Genomic DNA, 22030 nt, shown 5'->3' on the forward strand with positions numbered 1-22030 from the left:
TCTATCTGAAGTTATCGTGTTTATATGGATGGTAGTACCACAGAAGACCAATATAACAAGTGCGCAAAAATATTCAATTATTGGTATTAGTCGTATTTTCGATAACGAACTCTAGTATTCTTTGGGATTCTTGATATTTTTGTGTTATTCTTACTAAGAAGCTTTTCAATCCTTACACCCACAGATAAAATTACCAATTCAATATGATGCGAAAAATGTTAGAAAAAGCTCGTTTCCACCAAATTTCCGGGAAATATTCACAAGAAACTTCAAAGATAATTTCCAAACACACAAATATCCAAGGTGCGATCTCCACATTACAGTAGTTTTTCTCTGCGCTAATATGCCTCAATATATTTTATCAAACCAATCTTCACACTTCACGTATATTGAATGAATTTCATGAAAGTAAAAGTAAGTACCTACGCCTCAATAATTCATAACTTACCGTATTATGAAATCCATGTCTACTATAGGACCACAAGAAATAAACACAAGTTTTTATCGCAAAAAAAAAAATTCGGACGAGTATCGATTATTCCACTTTTTTACTCGAAAAATGCACTGGTGTAAAGTTCAACACGTCAAACATAAGAAAAAGAGCGACAAAGTCAAAAATAAAACTGAATCTTCGGGAAAAACGATAACACTAATACTCTTTACGCTCGACACTTCGATGGTCTGCAGTCATTGAAGTTATTCTTCTTGCGCGGCCAAGAATCTTATGGTTTCGGAGAGGTAAAGCACAGAAGGAATGGTACTTGAATGGGGTACCACCGTGATTATCCCCTCCCAGATTTTTCAGTATGGTACGAATTAATTTTGGAGGGATTTTATCGTGATTTATTGGTATTGATTTTATATTCTTTGATTCATTGGTAAAAGACATACAGGTTGATTCACCGGGATGGCCTATTAGACCTCTATGGAAAACTAATCATAATTTTGAGCTGAAAATTGGCATATTGGGGTGTGAAACAATGATTTTTTTCCCTAAAATATTTTCAGACATCTATAACTTCCGGTTATACCGGAAACATACTACTACTTCCTTATTTTAAATGGCACACCCAGTATTATTGCATCATTAGATAGTTTTTTTGATGACAATTTCGGAAATATGCCATACCTTGGGTGAAAACTGAACGGTTCATGAGTTAATGGGATTCTTATGAAAAGAATGGTGTCGATGAGGACCCACTTTTTTCTTAATTTTTCGGCAGAAAAAGATTTTTTCGAAAAGAATGTTTTCTTTTTTGATTCTGAAAATACGTAGTATTTTAAGACTGTTTGTGGTTTGTACAAAAAATGTACAGGGTGTTTATCAGAAGATCATGAACTTGGATAACTCAAATTCATCAAAACTCAAAATTTTCAAATTAGATTCTATATTTTTTTATTATTTCAGTTGATTCTACGTACCTAAAATGAATGATTTAAGAGTTATCGAGGAAGAACCTTAAATGAGGAAAATCCTCACTGTGTGGAGTAGTCCCACAGAAAGAAACTAAAATTCGATGTTTGGATAATTAAATTTTACATTTCATGAATTGTAATGAATTATTCGTAATTGAAAATTGTATTGGTTTATGGATATCTCAACAATACCAATGAAAATTAAATTATAATTCATGAAAAGTAAAATTTAATTATCCAAACATCGAATTTTAATTTCTTTCTATGTTTTCCGGAAGTCACAGTCCACAGTCTACTCCACACAGTTAGGAATTGTGATTTTTCCTCATTTAAGGGTCTTCCTCGATAACTCTTAAAGTATTCATTTTAGGTATAGGTTTTGCTTGAATAACCCCCACTATTTTTGTACGTGGAATTGACTGAAATAATTAAAAATATAGGTTCTAATTTGAAAATCTTGAGTTTTGATGAATTTAAGTTGTCCAAGTTCATGATCTTCTGATAAACACCCTGTACACTTTTGGTCCAAACCGTAAACAGTTTTATAATACGTATTTGCAGAATCTAAAAAAAAAGGTTTTTTGGAAAAAAGCTTTTTCTGCCGAAAAATCCCAAAAAATGTGAGTCCTCATCGCCACCATTTTTTTTATAAGAATCTGAAAATGTTTTAGGGAGAAAGATCATTGTCTCAAACCCCAATATTAAAATTTTCAGATCAAAATTATGATAAGTTTTCCATAAAGTCTAATAGGCAATCCCAGTGAATCACCCTGTATTAATTCATTCAATGTGATGAAATGACCAATATTATAATCAATAAAACAACAAAGAATATTTTCGGCGTTAATTCGAGCCTTACAGAAAATAATCCATATTTTCGATTGGTTGCTTCTACACATTTTCTTATAATCTCAGGAAGAGTTATTATTGAAAATATAATTGAACGTTATGAATTTCATGATAGTAAAAATGTCTCTTTGATCTCCTGGACTTCATTATTCAAAATAAATCAACAGAATTACCGTTGGAAATATTCGATTAGGTTGAATAGATGAAAGTTATTCTGCATCATTCGTTTTCTATAAGATAATGAAAACGGTTAATTTCGATGAATTAATAAAATCAATTCACTTTGGATTGGATTGGAGTACCTATAATAATTATTTCATTGATTTGATGAGCCACTCTAAAGGTACAGTGGTTCAACATAATCTACATCATGGTACCGATACTACTGATTGGAAACATAAATACTGAATATTGAAGGGAATATTTTCATGCAGAAATTATACAGTACACAGAGAGAAATCCATATTTTTTTATGATTAAAGCACTTATTTGGTGGTTATTTATTCACAACTATTACAGCAGATTTATTTTTGATATATTCATTAATAGTTAAATTATGCATTCAAAAAAGTTTATTAATAGAGAATAAAATATTTGTTTACAAGGTATTTGATAATATTTAATATATTTCAGTGATAAATAATTTATATGAACTTACGTTATCCCCTCAAATAACATAAATTCAGTGACAACAAATTTTCAACTGGTAGTTAACGAACATTTGCTATTTATGAATAAACTCTTACAAGAATTCAATAATTTTTCACTCAGAATATAGGATTTATTAATAACTAACAAACTAACATAATTCTAGCGATCCAATCTGTGAAAAAGTTTGAGGACACATCTCTCAAAGAGAAGCGCATCTCCTTGAAGGATCTGTCCTTGAACTTTTCCTTTGATTTGAATTTCCTTTTCAAACATAAAATCGGTGTTACTATGGGCTTATTGAACGCCGCTTAGCACAATGTCTAGAGTGAACAGATTCAATCAAGATGACTAGGGTTCAAACCCGGATACCCTCAATATAAATCCCAAAAAATACCTAGTTTGGCAAACGGTTCTTCTCAGACCGTAACAATCGGATAATAGAAACAACCAAAATAATTATTTAAGAAATACGTTAACCATTACTGAATTGAAATATATATAATATAATATTTTTATTCAACAACTTTGTCGGTTTCCAGGAAAAGAACACTATGTGCCCTACTGAAGTCTGTGGCATATCAAAACGTTGCGCAATCTGGTGGTTCTACAAAGCTTCTTGATGTAGGTCTACTATTTTTGGCCGGTCAAACTGAGAAATTGGATATCCTGGCATTGTCCACGGAATATTCTCGATATTACAACTCTCGTTATTCGCTGAAAACTGATTAACTTCGAATACACCTGTATAGCTATTCTCCCGAAAAATTTTTTGTTGGTTCATTGTTTTCATTTAAGTGATAAGAAAGTGAAGATTCCACACACAAAAAATTGTCATGTTACATTCAACAACTTGAAAGTTGATGGGGGAGCCAAGACTTTTCACGTTGTGTTTATACTATATAGATAGTACCATAGTATAAGGAAAGGATAGTAAGCCAACCGCTGTTTGACGGCAAGGAAATAGTCACCAGGGGTCGCTACTGTAGTTGGATTTGGATTCGGAGAAGTAACTCGATAATAGATAGCGCTGAATCAGGAGCTATAGATGGCGCAGAAATAATACGATAATTAATTCAGTGGCGTGGTTGAAAAGGGGTCGCATGATATTGCCAACAATTTTTATGTTATTATTAAGTTATCACAAATACAGGCCACTGGCATAAATGCTTATTACAGAGCAGAAAAAATATCAAAATATAGAAATCTTCTGACCATTCTATTTCAAATATTTTAGTTCTTCAAAATAACACCGATTTTTTCAGAGGGCTCCACTTTATGGACCAATTTTTGACAGTAAAATTCGAGTAAAAAGTGAGTACAACTAGTTGGCGCTCAACATCAACAAAATCGAAAAAAGCACTACACTGGCTTACTATCCTTTCCTTATACTATGATAGTACATAGATCTATGAGCTACATAGATCTTTGACTGACGTACATCTGTTGGCAAGCAAGATCTTTCCAAACGGTAGATCTGCTGGCTTACTAGCACATACTATTACTATACCTAGTTACATATAGTTTTGTTATGTCCAATGGCGCATAAATGAACGAGCGCGAGCTCAAGATCTCCCTATGCCTAGTAAGTGTTTTTCTCGGTTATGGACGAATGCTAATAAAGCTGAAATCATCGAATCGTTCGAAATGGTCACAACCGATGAAGAATTCATTTTTCGGTTTTTGCCCCTGGAATTGAGACATCATTTAACGATCTATTACACTTCAGCCAGTGACGCGTATAGATCTTCACACTTGACAACTTATGCAGATGGACATCGCTCGGTTCAAGGTGGAATCGATGAGACACAAATCGTCGATCGAAGGACCAAAGATTCGAGCAAAACATCGATGATTGTTGCAGACTTCACTTCGTTCGATAAATTAAATACAAATCTTACGGTCTGATGGAAACGTCGTGGGAAGCGATAGAATTTGTACGTGAGAGGAAGTCCCCTTTTAGTTTTTTAGTCCCTGTTTTTGTTCGCTAAAATCGATAAAAATACTGACTTGCTGTCGGGAGATGTTGAGTTGCTCTATACTCTAGGACTATTCAGAGAAACACTACAGGCATATCGAAAACCTTTAAAAATACAGGGTGGCTCAAATCACGAAAAAGTTGCGTTATTTAGGGATGAGTGTGTTGGTGTAAACAGATCGAAAATATCTCCAATGGTTCCCGAGATACTTCGAAAAAACTAAAAATCCAGGTTTTTTTTTCTGTAACTCATTTGTTTTTGGAGATAACTTTACGAAATTTGGTTTGTAGTCATAATCCAATATACTTTAATGGTGTCTTCAGATTTTGTGTTTGCCATTGTTTCACGGACGCGATAGTCAATTTTTTTCTTATGGACGCCATATAGGTTCGAATTCAACAATGTATCACACTCTACAAAAATATTGATTCTAGCTACGCAAATTTGAACTTAATTTTTATTTTTTGTTTGAGTAGTAGGCTGGTTGCGGATTGCATGGAATAAATCAACTCAAGTTTGTTGGAAGTTTTATATGCTCACTTAGAACTGTTTTTGAGATACTCGTATTCCAATTTTTCATGAACTGGAAGGTCTTTGGAAAACCTTAATAACATCGGAATGAATATTTTTATTTGAATATGATTTTAAAATTGAATTCTAGAAGAACGGAGGTAAGTATTGACTTATTAATAACCATTGAGAACTCAACTGTTCAATATGGGTCAATTCATTAATGTCCGTTTTTTTCTCAATGACATCTTCAAGAAATTTAGGACCAAGGTTTTAATGGTTAGGTATTCTATAGAGGTGGTCCAGCTTATAGTTCAATAACTTTGGGGTATGATAGAACAACTCTCTTCATGAAAAAAAATTTATTAAAAAAGTTTCATTAAAGATGTTTTCCAACGAGAAATTTCACTTTGAAGAAATGCCATTTTTCAATTTCGACAACCTTTATTTCGAAAACTAGTCATAGGATTAAGTTGGAGCCATATACTATCTTTTTCAGGTCATATTCTACAAAATACGAAAAATTCAGAAAAATTAACCAGTCACAATTTTTTCATTAGGCTGCTACTTGGTCCCTAGAAATTATTCGGTGGCTCTTTTTGGTTTTTCAAATGAACTTTACCATCCTGTAAATCCAAAACGAAAACCTTTTTGCCTGAAGTTAATTAACACAAATATGGTTATTTTTTATTCTGAATTCATGGTGAACGTGTGGTGGTTTTCTTTCAGGACACCCTGTATATAAGTACATGTGAATTCTCAACCCGATAGGATCTGTAAATATCGGGTACCTATTTCTCTTCCAATATTCTCGAATTTTCTATGGTTCTGATGGACACATTGAAATTTTTCATGGAACATGGAAATTATTATTTAATTTTTCTACGTTCATGCAAAAAGCAAAACTTCATTGAACTATATTTAGTGAAAAAAGAAGTTCTTCATTGCACTAGTGCAATAAAGTTTTTATTGCACTCATCTGTCATTCTACTTCAACGTGCTGTCACCAATTGTTCATTCACTTTCAACATTGAGGGTAAAAATAAAGTTTGAGTTAAATTGTTCGTAGCGTATTAGTTCCTGTTTGAATGCAAATCGATATTAATAATAAAGTATTCAAGTTGCGCTTTTCATTTTCCTACACCTAGTGCCGCACCTCAATTTTTTGCTTTTTGCATGAACGTAGAAAAAATGTTGTATGCATCTCGTGCAACAATTGTAAACATTCACTTTTTGCACTTGTTGCATAAATAACTATTATACACAAAAATATATTGCGTCGGTTTTGTGGTCACGGAGATATTGGGTAATTATTTTTCGAAATTCTGGTTACCTATACGTTTAACATAAAATTCTGCACTAGGCCTGAAATTCTCATTTCACATCCAAATTCAATTACAGATATGAAATTAAGAAATAAACAAAATTTCGAACGGCCATACTTACGAACCCCCTAGTCGGATTTCACCCATTAATAATTCAACCTCAGTATTCGCACATGCAAATCTTCTGACTTGGCGTCATTAGTTTTTTTTTAAGTTTTATTAAAACCCCTTTTCTGACTCTTTCGATCATGTAATTATCACCGATAATCGGCTTGACATTGTATTATTGGAATTCCTCAAAGCTTCATTCCTACATCTAGCCATAAAATCTGCGTTCAGTGCATACAAAAAATAATCTACGCCGCCTATTATTCCATTATACCACAATGATTCGTATTTCTCGCTACGATAATTCCTTAATTGTGTAACTGTTACTTTATTTCCTCCTTTAACCTAAACGATAATCGCTCATAGAAAAAATGATCTCGTTTTGTTTTTCACCTATGAGCGATACTAAAAAGTTATTTCTATTTTCTCCTCTTTAAATTCGTCTCGGAAAATAAAAGTTGGATGTAAGTAGACCAAGATTTGACACGAATATAAAAGACGAGCAAAAAATTGAAGATGCAGACAAATTACCTGCATTTTATTGCTCGCAAATGATCAGGGGAATTAGTAGGAGAGTGTTTACGTCTCATATTTTCCAGTGGATTGGCCAAAAATTAGATGAATTTCTATTCTGACCTTCTCAACGTTAAATGATTGTTTGGTAAAATATAACGGGTTTTATTTTTATTAACCTTACATAACATTTTTATTAACCTAACCCAACCTAACCTTCACAACGAGGTACATCGATGAAAAAAATGAGTTCTTAATTAAATGATTTATTGATATATTTGTAATGGATAATAACAATAATTTAATAATCCCTTAAGTTATAACAATGATGTGTGGGACAAGCCAATTGGAGCATTGTATATTGACTGAGAAAACAAAACAATATAGAGTTTTCATACAATCGAGTCATTGTATAAAAATAATAAATATAGGTCAACAAGTTACCCATAAATTGGAGGTCAAGGTTTTCCCAACTCGAAAGATGCGAAGAATTTAAAATTTTTCCTAGTTACAAAAGCGTACAACTTTGCTCCAGCTATTTGTTTCCGAAATTCTAGGCTTTATTGTAAAAAACTGATTATACATTCATGATTCAAAGTATTGTCCATCGCTGGCCACTTCTTTCTCCGATATTTCAGGCAGGCCGTGTGCCATTGATCAAAACAAGTAATAATCTGAGGGAGCAGCGTCTAGAGAATACGGCGGATGGGGTAGAACTTCCCATTTCAGCGTTTCCAAGTATGTCTTGACACTTTCGCAACATGGGGGCGAGCATTGTCATACTATAAAATCACTTTATCATGTATCTCGTTGTATTGCAGCTGTTTGTCCTTCACGTGAAAGCATGGCCAGGATATCCCCATGATTTTCTGCGCTTGGGATTATCGTAATGAACCCATTTTTCGTCTTCAGTTACAATAATATGCAGAAATCCCTTCCATATTTGCCTTGCAACTAGCTGTTCACAAGCAAACAAACGCCGTTCAACATCTCTTGGCTTCAACTCGTTCGGTACCCAATTTTCTTGTTTCTGAATCATTCTCATGACTTTCAGTCGTTTTGAAATGTCTTATTTCGTCACTCCCAATGATCCTGCCAATTCTTGTAGCATTTAACACGAGTCTTGATCAAGTAATGCCTCCAATTCTGCATCTTCGAAAACCTTCTCTCTTCCACCGCCTTGCTGGTCTTAGATATCAAAATCATCGTTCTTAAGCGTTGAAAGCACTTTCACTAATAGCGGAAGCATCATAGGTATTTGAGAGCAATCGATGAGTCTCAACCGCAGATTTCTCCATATTGAAGCTGAAAATTAAAACCTCTCGCGAATGAGAATTTGGCTCGTAAGCTGACATGTTTAATCGAGAATAACTTTATGATGCAGACACAAATCAACTAATATTTTGATGACGTTATGTTTACAAACACCTAACCTTATTGTATGACATCTACTATCTATTTATTTCGACCACCACTTACCGCTACAGCCAACAGCCATCTATTGCAAAACAGCAAGAGCAAAGTTGTACACCTAATATTTGGCTACACACTTTTCTGTTCTTCTTCAAAACTTATTAAACCAATTCAGAAAATTCCTCCAGTTCAGTTCAGATAGTTAATTTCTTTATATCTGAATATAGGCAAATGAACTATCTGAACTGAAGAAATTTTCAGAATTGGTTTAAACAGTTTTATAGATAACCCACAACGTACATAAGTACATTTGGTATATGCAGATGAACAACATTTTAATTAAAATGCAATCATTAAATGATTGAGTCTCTTTGTCACGCAGAGGACATACAGAAATTACAGACCATAGATATGTCGATCAATAGATCTATAGATGGGAGAAGACCAAACGATTCTCATTACATCCACATTTCGCTTACAATTCAAACACCAGTGGCGTGTTTACCATGGAAGCCTAAAAAGCACAGTTCCCCTAAAAAATTTTCATTGTCTGCAAATTATTAAATTAAATTTATTAGTATCCTTGAAAATAGATCCCAAAGCCCCCCTATCTACTCCAGTGTCGCTATGCATTTTTATGGCGGATAGATATATTTATTAGAATTACATCATAATTAAGTCATGTACAAAAATATTTCTACACCTTATCATATACGGTGTTGAGAATGTAAGCATTGAAATGTACAACCTAGTCTGCCCCTGGTAAACTAAAAGTGCTAATTTAAATTAAAGGGCAGTATTTTAAAAGGTCCTTACTTCTGTTCACCATATCAAATTTTTTTTAAATTATATTAAGTTGTTTGAAATTTATTCCACTAAAATGGATTTTCTGTGGCGTCATTTAGGAGGCCGTATCTCCGTAGGGAGGGCTGCTAGAAAAAAAATGATGGGAACTTTTCCCACATTTTCCCGGACACCCTGTATAGTGGTCTTATTTGTAGGAATTGTTCTATTTTCAGGCACTCCAGCCCCTTCATGCTATAAGAAGTTTGTTGTGTTCAAATTCCGTAATCTGTCAATTTTCGTAACAGTCACACCAACTGCCGAAATACAATACAAAAGTCACTAGGATGAATAATTTGAATTTTTCAATGAATTTTAGTGGGTTCAGAACTCACACCCGGAGACCATATTCAATAAAAATTGGCTTACAAGAAGTTCTAACAGTACTACCATCTATTGCTCTAACAGCTTCTTTTTGGGTTACGAGTATTTCTTGTATATAACTTGAATTACCCTATATTTGTAGGCCTCAGACCATGCGAGAGTTAAATAATGACAACAGGTTTGAAGGGCTGTGTGATAATTGAAGATCATTTGTTATTTTTATTTGAGATGGGAACAATAATTTATTTAGTGTCAAATAGAATGCCTTAAAAAATTTGTGGAAGATGTAAAAGTTACAGTTTTGGTTTGTTCGTTATTGAGGCATAATTTGTTCGAATTGAGCCAACTGGTTGCTATGGCTTATAAATATCCTGGGATCTAGTGAATAAGTTATTCATATTGTGATCTTTTGTAGCTAGGTTTGTATCATTTACGTATAAAAATATGTATCGTCAATATTCTTTGGAATATAAATAATATAAATAACAACTAGAATAGAATAGAATAGTTGTGTAATTTAATTTTAATTTTAGTTAATTGAACTATATAGTGCGAATATATATTCGCACGTTTTCACAATCTAGAGACACGCCACTGTCAAACGCAATTCGACAAACTCCAAGATGATGGAAAGAAATCCTTAAAACGCAAACAAGAAGAACTCTCGATTCCATCAATGCCATCACCATCGAGCATAAGCCAAGTCCGTACCCGCCCACCAAAGCAAAACGAAAACTTTAAATTGCAAGATTTGTCCAGCGATAAAGGAAGTATGTTAAGGTTGATGATGGTGCAAAAGAGGAAGTATTACTGCCACTTCTGCAGATCTCACAATCCACAATGGGTAACGCAATAGGCAAATAAATAACTAAATAAACAAGACGAAGCGCCTATCTCGCCTAGTTCGTTACGGTGGACTTTCAATGGTAACATTGGTAACTCTGCAAGAACTTAGAAGGAACGGATATTATATTCATCTTGAACTTGGGGAGTACCTGTGAAATGTGGAAATTTCGGTGCTCATGTTTTAATAGAGGTCGATATCAGGTGGTCAACTAGATCATTAGATCCGCTTGGTTTGTGCCATTGGACAATGAGCACTCACCACCTAGAACACCCTGTGACAATGTCGTTTTTTTGAGCTCCGAACCGATCACTTTTTCATTTGGGAGCATATGGAGGGGTTGCCTTATACTGTGATAAAAATCTAATTGTGAAAATCAGAACTGACATAAATAAAATTAGTGTATATAAAATTTTTGAGTGCGCTGCAGCAGAATTCAAGTTGGGAAGTCATAAGTTGGTGATTGTGGCTGTGTACAGAAAACCAGAGACTAAGTTGGATGTTTTTTTGGCGAAAATTCATGAATTGTTAGAAATTTTGAGTGAAAATGAAATTCACTTCATTGTCGGAGGTGATTTCAATATTGATAGCCTCAATAAAAATGATGTGGGAGTAAAATCTTTCGAATCTTTGCTGGAATCGTTCGATACAGAACTGGCAATCAAGGAATACACTAGAACTCATTACAATGGAAAAAAGTCATGTTTGGATAACTTCTTCACATCTTTCAAAGAATATTCTTCAAAAGCTATCGATTCTAACATTTCTGATCACAGATCCACTGAGTCAGTGACGGCTCGTCAGGGTCGGCAGGGTCGGCCGGGCCGACCCAAAAATTATCGGGAAATAGAAAATAATTCTAGATATTCAATTCATTCAAACTCAATCGGAGTTATCGATTTCGATATCCAAATTCCCTCGGTAATGAATATTTCCACTCAGAACAGAAAAATATAGCTCATACCGGCTAATATTTTCTTTCGGACCCACCTAATATTCGATTTCCAAAGCATCCAGCGTTGTTATTCCCTTTCATAAATTGTAACAAACCACAATCGTAAATGGTTACTTTTCGTAACATCACCCCAAACAGGTTATTCCAGAATTGTACGTAACACCGTAACATTAGGTCTGAAATGTAACACAAATGTTACAATTATACAATTGCAACCCCTGGAATGTCACTGAAAGCCCCGTAATGTCAATTTGTATTCACTGCCTATACATAGGTTAAGTAGATATGAAAAAGGGCCATATTATGCAAGTTTGAAATTTTTCAATAAGCTGCCTGTGCAGATGAGAATTATAGATTGTTTGAAAGTTTTTAAGAGACAGATATTTAATTTTCTTGTTGGTATTGAACCCTATAATTTAGAGGAATATTTAAACTTCAATTGTTAATTTTTAGGTGCTTATTTAGTTAAGTTTTTTATGACGTTTTTCAACCCACTGTACAGTTGTTGTAAATGTGGCTGTTTGAAATAAATTGCTATTATTATTATTATTATTATTATGTCATTTTCAGTAAGCATATTTTGTCCCCAACATGAACTATCAAATTTGACATGAAGCGCGCGGAAATGAAAACATATCAGTGATACAATACTTCACTCAATTCGAGAGTTTCTTCACAAAGAACGCACTTCTTATGTCTCATAGTGAATCAACGTTTTATATTAACTCAAAATATATTGAAATAAAAACCTAAATATATCAGAAATTCAGAAAACAAACTTGAAGCGCGCCAAACGACGTGAAACAACCGATGACACTAGGGAAGCAAAAGTTGCCAAACCTTGGATTTCAGCCGGTAGATACAGAAACGCCCTGTAACTCGAGAACGAATCTATGATTACACATTATTTCGAAAAGAGAGATCAGGAGTCCTTAAAGATTTTTTTTCTTATAGTTTTCAAAGTGCTTTCAGTGAGCTTCGAATAGCCTTCCATTTCAAAAAGGTGGCCAACAATCCCACATTCACCCTAACTGAAATAAAGTGACACTATCATCTAGTTAGCAATGAAGAACGATACCTCTTCCTATCTGCATCTGTATTGAGAGTGAATATTCATATCTGCCATTACATGCATCAGTGCAACTTAGCTAGGCATCTGTCACCAACGGATTATCCATGAAAATCTCATTATTAACGGATAACGGCTCTCGGATACTCAGGAATCCATTCAATATAAATAATGAAACGGGTAACTGTAGCAAAATAACGATAACGATATGGTTAATTATCGAATTAGACATTCTCTGTTGCATATTTCCTTCAGTTCGGACATGAAGATGCTTTGATAAGGGTAGCTGAATGTGCGAACTAACCTAATCTAACCTAACTAAATATCCGAATCTTGCAAGTTCTATTTTAGAGGTTCCTAAGCTTAGAATATATAGGGTGATTCACAGGGATGGCTTATTAGACGTTTATGGAAACTTATCATAATTTTGAGCTGAAAATTTGGGTTTGAGACAATGATCTTTCTTCCTAAAATATTTTCAGATCTCTACAACTTCCGGTTATACCGGAAACAGACTACTATTTCCTTATTTTTTTTTCCAAATTAACCAAAATTTCGATGCGAGCACTTTTCGCTGAAATATCGAACTCTGAATTAAAAGGACCTTTTTGTCTTTAACCATCAATGATCGCACAGAAAATTTAAGGGATGTTTTGAAATATTGAATGAATTCTCTACAAGAAGTAGCTATTGGATATCCGGAAAAAAAATTCTTTTCGTTCTCTGCATTAATTTGAATAGTTGATAAGTTGCAGGCTTTTTGGATAATCAAGTGCTGAATTGAAAATATCGAAAAAACCATCAATGTTGAGTAGGTATGCGTTTTACAGTTCAATATCACCACAAAATCCCAGAAATTAAAAAAAGTCAAGATAATAATTAAATTCTGAATAAATAATAGATCGTAGGCCCCAATATTTTTGATAGAATATCATAAGTTGTACTTATATCCACCTAAACACTCTTTATAGGACACAATTGTAGTATATAATCTCTTAGACACTGTATATAGGACACAAGCCCCTGTGGCCTAATGGATAAGGCATCGGCCTCCTAAGCCGGGGACTGTGGGTTCGAGTCCCACCAGGGGTACGAATTTTTTTCCGTTCAACTCATGCTCTATTTTTATTTATTCCTATTTCAGCTCTTAAGCTCTTTGTTCTTTCTTAAACGGTAATTCTTCATAAAGCATTCAGAACAATTCTGGCGATCATTCGCTGTCAGGACTCCACTATTTGAATTTCAATCAAATCCGAAATCTGCATTTCTAGTCGGAAAATATACGCTTGCGTTCGTTTCTATCAAGATACGCCAGATATGAAAAGTCGGACAGTCATGAAATATACCGCTGTTAATTGAAAGAATGAAGTGATGGCCAATCTTGCGAGAATGGCTGAATTGGTGGACAAGCTGAATTTTCCAACGGATATGAATGAATTCCTCCAATTGATAAGCAATAATTGCAGGTTTGGCTGTCCGATTCTTAGGAAATCGTGAGTTCCACATCATGTCAATGAAACTGATTAGTATAAGAGAGTCAGCCTTGATTTGCTGTTTTGCAATTATCATTAACGGATATGGGAACTGAATAATTTAGATGGGCGAGCTCAGATAGAGGATATAGGCCAGTCGCTGGATTTCGTTTTAGGGCCCGTACTTGCGAAATTAAGAATATATTGTAACGGGTGTCTTTTTTTCGAGGTATATAACTTTAAGTTGGCATTACTGTTCAAGATGGCGACCGATTTAACAGCTGTCAAGTGATTTATTCTCAGTTTGGATTGGCAATTCATCATGAATAGACTCACGCCTGAAGAACGCTTGCAAATAGTGCAATTTTATTTCGAAAATAATGCTTCTGTACAGAATACGTATCGCGCACTACGTCCATTTTATTTTGTTTAGCGATAAAGCGCACTTCTGGTTGAATGGCTACGTCAACAAACAAAGCTGTCGCATTTGGAGTGAAGCTAATCCTCAAGTGTAGGTCGAAACACCGTTACATCCAGAAAAACTGACTGTTTGGTGCGCTTTATGGGCTGGTGGAATCATTGGTCCGTACTTCTTCAAAAACGATGATGGCCAGAACGTTACAGTCAATGGTGATCGGTATAGAGCCATGATTACTAACTTTTTCATTTCTGAATTGAACAACCATGATGTCCAGGAGCTGTGATTCCAACAAGACGGCGCAACATGTCACACAGCTCGTCCGACAATCGAATTATTGAAAGACAAGTTTTGTGAATTGGCCTCCAAGATTTTGTGATTTAACACCGCTAACTACTTTCTGTGGGGCTATGTAAAGTCATTGGTCTATGCGGATAAGCCACAAACCCTTGACCATTTGGAAGACAACGCCGTGTTATTGCCGATATATGGCCACAAATGTTGGAAAAAGTCATCGAAAATTCGACGTCCAGATTGGACTACATCCGAGCCAGCCGTGGCGGTCATATGCCAGAAATCATGTTTAAAATGTAATGCCACAAGATTATCTTGCGGAAAAATAAAATTCATGTCGATCGAATAATCCATCGTTGTTTTATTGCAATTTAAAGTTCTATAGCTCTAAAAAAACACCTTTTAGATGAGTACTGAAGAAAAATAATGTAAATTTTACTCTATGGTTCTTTATTAATTTCTACAGGGTGCGATTCCGGAGAAGTTTACACTAGTCAAGATAGTTTCGAAACATTGTTTGGTTTATTGTTGGGGTCCTCATTTGAGAATATACAGGGTGATTCGATTCGACCGATTTTACTTTAACTAGTTACTTTGGTATGGCTCATTCAATTTTGATAACTTTTTTCAATTTCTTTATCAATGAGTAGATTCAAAATAATTTCAACAATTTTCCCTGAAATACAATATGCAGCCACAAATACATGGTGTTTCCTAATTGAATGTCAATACTCATGGAGGTAATTTTGAGTCCATTTTAAGAAAAAAACTTCATAAGAACATATGTCCTAAACGTCATACCTTTTGAGATACTGGGTGGTAAAGTTTTCAAAAATAAATCATTTATTATTAATATCTACAATATAACTCTCAGATATTTTAATGAAATTTGTCGTACATGTACTATGAATCAAGAGGCATTTTTGATGGTACGCCAAAAATTTTTACTGAAATAAAAATTATTTTTGGAATTCCCAATCATTTCTCACCAAAGTTGATCACCTGACTTTTTTCAATCCGATGCACGGTTTTCGCTTAAAAAAATAATAACCGTTTCTCTGCATGATCACAACAATATCGTTAATACATATATAATAATATGACAATATCACCATGCAGAGACATACTTAAATTTCATTTTTTTAGATGAAACCCGTGCGTCGGACTAAAAAAATTCAAGAGATCAAATCTGCTCATAATTGGATACAGATTTCATTTTTTTTATTTTTGAAAACTTTACCACCCTGTATCTCAAAAGGCAAGACGTTTAGGACGTATATTCATATGAAGTTTTTTTCTTTAAATGGGCCCAAAAATCACCCCCATAAATATTGACATTCAATTAGGTACCACCTTGTATAGACACGATAATTCGAAACATGTTCAAAGTATAAATGCTTTAATACTCTAGTAGGTAGAGAACAGCTACAAATGTAATGTTCAGTTAAATTTCATAATTTTTTTTTCAAAAAATTTCCCGCCGAATATCTCTCGGGCATTGACAAATGCTTCATAATTTTATGACAAATTTCTCAAGCTTGTATCTCGGGAATTTTTGGAATTGACTACATACAGAATGTAAATTGGAGGTACAAACGAAAATGGCAGATTCCTCGGATCATTATAAAAAGAAGCGTCCATAACATGTCAAAAATTTTATTTTCGATCACCCCCATAAGAAAGATAAATATTTACACCCTTGATAATGCCGATTAGGTAGACAAAAACCAAGTTACTATTTACACTTTAATATACATACTTGTTCATTTACAATAGAATTTCACAACATAAATAATGACTTCAATCATTATAAAAATGTGATTCATTTTTACCAATGAAGGTTTCTCCTAACAGGTAGGTTATATTAGGTTGACGAAAACCTAACTTGATTTCGTTGCGTTAACTTCTTCAGAGCTCAGAAATGAACATAATTGACAGTTACAAGGCATCATTAACAATAACTTGAATTAGTTTGAGAAAAGGTAAGAAGATTTGAATTTATTATACCATAAATCTGTCAAACATGTTCAGAGCTCTGAAGAGAATAATCAACTTAACGTCGGTAATTCATTGAATTGACTTTCGTAACCATATTAGATTAGGCTTTTCATAGACTACAATAGAATATTAAGAGAATTAGAGAACAATAAATCAAAACATAAAAATTCAAAATATTGGTTTTATATTATAGATTATATTAATTACATTTCTTGTAATAAAAATTTATGACTATGAAGTTATGACACTAAAATTACAAATTTTAATTTTTAACCTGATTATCCTTTGTTTCAGGATCCCAGCTTATTTTCGTCTTTTCCTTTTCAAATTCTTTCTTGAACTGGAAGAGCTGTGATCTTTTTCACTTTTTTTGGTTGTTTCTCCTTTAGTATATGTTTCTGAAGAATGGTTTGATTTTTTATCTTCATCATATTTTTTACCTTTATCTGACCTTTTATTCTTTTCACTCTTCACCTTTTCTAGTTTATTTTTATCCTCCTTATCCTTATTTCTATCTGAAATTTTTGGAATTTTATACTTTCTTATATCGTCGATTTTTCCATCCCTTTCAGATTTTTCAGCTTTTGATGTATCTTCTTCACTTTTGGTTTTAGATTTAGAATCATGTTTTTGCCTTTTTTTATGTCTGTGTTTAGATTTTCCTTCTTCAGAACTCTTTTTTGGAATTTCTTCAGTAGAATTTGAATCAGATGATCTTTGGGATGAACTGGTGCCTTCTGAATCGATCTTGATTTTATTTTCTGAACATGAAATTTTAGTTTCTGAACTGCTATTGAGAGATGTAAGCGATTCTCGTGAATTTTTTTTGGAATCGATACTGGATATACCTGATAAAATGGAAGATTGTGAATCATTTGAATTTTCCTGTATCACAATTATTTCCCGTTTCACTTCTGATTTTGAGATTTTCTTTTTGGTCCTATCGATTTCTTTCTTCATAATACTTTTTTCTTCTGGTGATTCAAGGGAAATAGCTTCCAGATATTTAGGTAAATCTTTCACACCATCTTGTAATAAATCTTTATCATTATTGGAAAATGAAGCTTGATCAGCATTTTCCTCTAATGATGATGTTCCTGCTTTAGGTCTATCGATACCCAAAAATTTATACATAACATCATCAACTTTAGGTAGAAATATGCTATTCATTTTCGCACTTACTACTTGATCAACAATCCTTTCAATTCCTGCTTCTACAAAATCACTCTCATGAATATGATTTCGTAGTTTTTCTCTGACTTCGTTCTTGTTCAGTTTTGGATTCCACGTTTGTCCTTTGAGAAAACTAAGGGCACTTCCTTCTACACTCTGTTTCAAATTTTGGTAAGCTGGTTTTTCAACCACATCTGAAATGCACCGTTTTCGAAATTGGTCGAAAATTCCTTGTGACTTCAATTCCTTCATGATTTGTTCAACTAATTTGGGGTCGCCAGCTGAAAAATCCATTTTTTTTCTTCGGTATATCAAAATGTAAAAAACTGCACTTCAGTATAATATATTATACAGGGTGTCCCAAAAAGACCACGTACACTAAAACGGAATGTAGATCACAATGTGCTCTTCCTGATACAAACACTCATCTATATAATTCACAGAAAACTATAACTCTCGGTATGAGATCGAAAGTACGTACTGAGTTTGTTAATGGTTTTGCTGGACGAAGTTAACAATTTCAAAATAGAATCACAGAATATTATTTTAGCTGGCTACTTTCTATTCAGGGGTGTTGTCAAAATATTTCTCAGAAAACCCAATCGAAATTGAAGTTAAATCAGGTAATTACATAAAGGGTGTCCCTGGAAGTATGCTAATGCGAAATTTCACAGTTCAATAAGTCTTTACCTAATCGACCGAATAATTTCAAATTTTGAAGTTTTGTTACCTTTAAAGGTTGATTCATATTATCCGACACGTATCGTTGTTCCATCTTGTTTCCGAACTAGGACAATTTTAGACTTTTTCTATTTTTGTGAATATTGGATCCCACTGTACAGGGTGGGCAAATAAGCGAGGTAAGCGGCTATATCTCAGGATCCACTCATCGTAGAGACTTGCGGTGAAAATTTTTATCACTATAGTGTACAAGAAAATACACTTGAAATTGTTTTGAAGTTCATACCTCTACCGCTAGGGGCGTAATAGCTACCGTCGAGTAGAAAAATGAATTTTACTTAAAAATGTTTCATATGAAGTTGAACAAAAAATATCATCACTGTTATACTTGGAAAATTCTCTATCTTTTTGAATTGTCACTTTCGATTTTACGACATCTAATAACGGAAGAGGAAAGGGAGAAATCTGACTGATTGAAATGCCTGTAACTTCAATTTGGCTCAACATTTTTCAGCAAATTAGATCTCGTCTGAAAGATAATATCTTGTTGATTGAGGAAAAAATATAACTCATGATAAATTTGTTTTTGCCCACCCTGTACGTTAATATCATGACCATTAGTTTGTGAGATATTGCGTTGTGGGTGTAGCTACTTTTATTATTTGAAAAAAGATGGAAAAAAAAATGTTGTGTGCTGATAAAATATTGATTTTTGAAGTTGAAGCAAAATCTGGCTTGATGAAGAGTTTCCGGCGTCTGCACCAGGAAAATCAACCATTATTAATTGGTATGCTAAGTTCAAACGTCGAACGCAGTGGACGCCCAAAAGAGGCTGTCACCGATGAAAAAATCAAAATTTCACAAAATAATTTTGAATGACCGTAAAGTGAAGTAGATCGAGATAGCAGACATTGTGAAGATATTATCTGAACGTGTAGATCATATCATTCACGAATATTTGTACATGAGAAAACTGTGTGCAAAATGGTTGCCGCGCGAGCTCACAATCGATCAAAAGCAACAACGTGTTAATGATTCTGAGCAGTGTTTGAAGCTGTTTACGTGCAATAAACCTGAATTTTTGCGTCGATATGTGACAATGGATCAAACATGGCTCTATCATTTCACTCCCGACTCCAATCGACAGTCAGCTGAGTCGACTGCATACGATGAACCGAATCCAAAGCGAGGAAAAATACAACAGTCAGCTGGAAAAGTTATGGCATCAGTATTCTGGGATGCGCAAGGTATAATATTCATTGATTACCTCCAAAAGGACCAGATCTTCAACAGCGATTATTATATAGCGTTATTGGATCATTTAAATGATGAAATCGTTAAAAACAGTCCCGATTTGAAGAAAAAAAGGTGCTGTTTCATCAAGACAATGCGCCGTGTCACATATCAATGAAAACAATGGTAAGATTGCATGAATTGGGCTTCGAATTACTTCTGCATCCACCGTATTCGCCAGATCTGGCCCCCAGCGACTTTTTCCTGTTCTCAGACCTCAAAAGAATGCTCGCTGGAAAGAAATTTAGCGCCAATGAAGAAGTAATCACCGAAACTGAGGCCTATTTTGAAGCGAAAAACAAATCGTACTACAAAACTGGTATCGAAAAGTTGGAAGATCGCTATAATCGCTCTACCGCCTCGAAGGCAACTATACAGGGTGTTCCTAAATTGAACGTACAAACGAAAAGGGGAGATTCCTTAAGTGAGTTTAAGAAAAAAAAGTCCCATAAATATGGGGTCGCAAACGTTTCGTTTTCGAGATACAGAGTGTTTCTTGTTGTAATACATTTTTTGTGTTGATTATACGAGTTTATCGAATCTTTATGAATCATCGCAACAGATCAGGAAAATTTCCATAAAAACTGACACTGAATTCATTCACCACAGCTTACAAAGTGGCCTTTCCATCATAATTTGGATTTTCACGAGGATTTGGAGAGAATCGTTCAAAATTTTTTTTCTCGAAATCGTTGGTAGATACGACAAAACTACAAGAAACCGAAAAGTTTAGTATAAGAACAAAGCTTCTTTTTACATTTTTTCAAATTAACAGTTGCTCACTAAAAAAAAGTTCTGCAGAAGAACAGGTAGCAGTGTTCCAGAAAAAATATCACCCTGTAGATCTTCTATCAAAATTGCCATGTCACGTGGTGAGAACTCTCAAATGTAATATCTATGCCGAATTTCAGTTGAATATCTTGTGAAGTGTAGATACTATGAGAAAAAAACTTGAAAAAAATTCAAACTTCAACACTCTGTATCTCGAAAACGAAACGTTCCATAAACCCCATGTTTATGGAACTTTTTTTTCCTAAACTCACTTAAGGAATCTCCCCTTTTTGTTTGTACGTTCAATTTAGGAACACCCTGTATGTTGAATAATAAAACCGAATTTTGCCAAAAAACTGTGTTTTACTATGATAGACCGGGGACTTTTCAATTGGCCTGTTAAGTAACCAAGCACGTGAACACCAGAAGAAGTGATTAGGTACCGAACAGATGAATTGCCCTGGGATCTTATATCACCTCTCTTCCTGAAGACTTGATGGTCGCAATCAGTAACACAGCATCCGTTTCATGATCACGGCCGATTCCCATGTGTTCTAAGGCACGAAAGACTAATCAAATTGTGTTAGCCGTGTTTTTGCACCGATGTTACACTAATAATAGGCTTGTTCCGCTTGCAATCCGAGATAACGGACCTTAAGAAGAATTTGTTTCATTGTAGCAAAATCGAAAACTGCGCTTGAATCACGACAATTGGCTATAGATGACAGTATTAAACTATTAAATAATCCAAATGGTCTTAGTGTTGAAAGTGAACAGAATCATTCTCAAGAATACCTAAAAATGATTCTGTTCCAATCTAAACATTGATGGGTCATTCTACACAAACTATAATTTTAACAGTAACTGAAGATTTATCAATTGGTATCTATTTTACCATGATTACGATATGGAATAAGTAAGATACATTGGAAACTGTTTAGGGTTTGAACAACAAAATAATAAAAAATAATATTATACAATTTTATTTCGTATTTTTCTTCCAAAAAGTCATTCCTCTGGGCCTGGCATGTAACCACACAAAGATTTCGAATTGAATTGATTATTTTAAACTATTTAAATATTAAAATAATATATATAATCCAAATAAGGATTCAAATAAACAAAAAAAATTGC

At 34.1% G+C, this 22030-nt stretch overlaps 2 protein-coding genes and 1 non-coding gene across 3 annotated transcripts in view; 1 reads left to right on the forward strand and 2 right to left on the reverse strand.

Annotated features, from left to right (window-relative positions):
* LOC123678500 overlaps nucleotides 1-762 on the reverse strand; it is a 34475-nt gene extending 33713 nt beyond the window's left edge. The window contains exon 1 of the mRNA XM_045615550.1: nucleotides 449-762. Within this exon, the coding sequence (XP_045471506.1) occupies nucleotides 449-465 (17 nt within the window). The 5' untranslated portion in view covers nucleotides 466-762. The remainder of the gene's footprint in view (nucleotides 1-448) is intronic.
* Nucleotides 763-13815: 13053 nt separating this feature from the next.
* Nucleotides 13816-13888, forward strand: Trnar-ccu. Its single transcript has one exon. It is a non-coding gene; the product is annotated as a tRNA-Arg (tRNA).
* A 3393-nt stretch (nucleotides 13889-17281) lies between these two features.
* LOC123674036 (biorientation of chromosomes in cell division protein 1-like 1) lies at nucleotides 17282-18445 on the reverse strand. Its single transcript, XM_045608858.1, has one exon. The coding sequence runs from the start codon at nucleotides 18443-18445 to the stop codon at nucleotides 17282-17284; it is 1164 nt and encodes a 387-aa protein (XP_045464814.1).
* Nucleotides 18446-22030: the final 3585 nt, after the last annotated feature.

This window comes from Harmonia axyridis, chromosome 1, assembly GCF_914767665.1.
Source record: "Harmonia axyridis chromosome 1, icHarAxyr1.1, whole genome shotgun sequence".
In the NCBI taxonomy this organism is placed as follows: domain Eukaryota; kingdom Metazoa; phylum Arthropoda; class Insecta; order Coleoptera; family Coccinellidae; genus Harmonia; species Harmonia axyridis.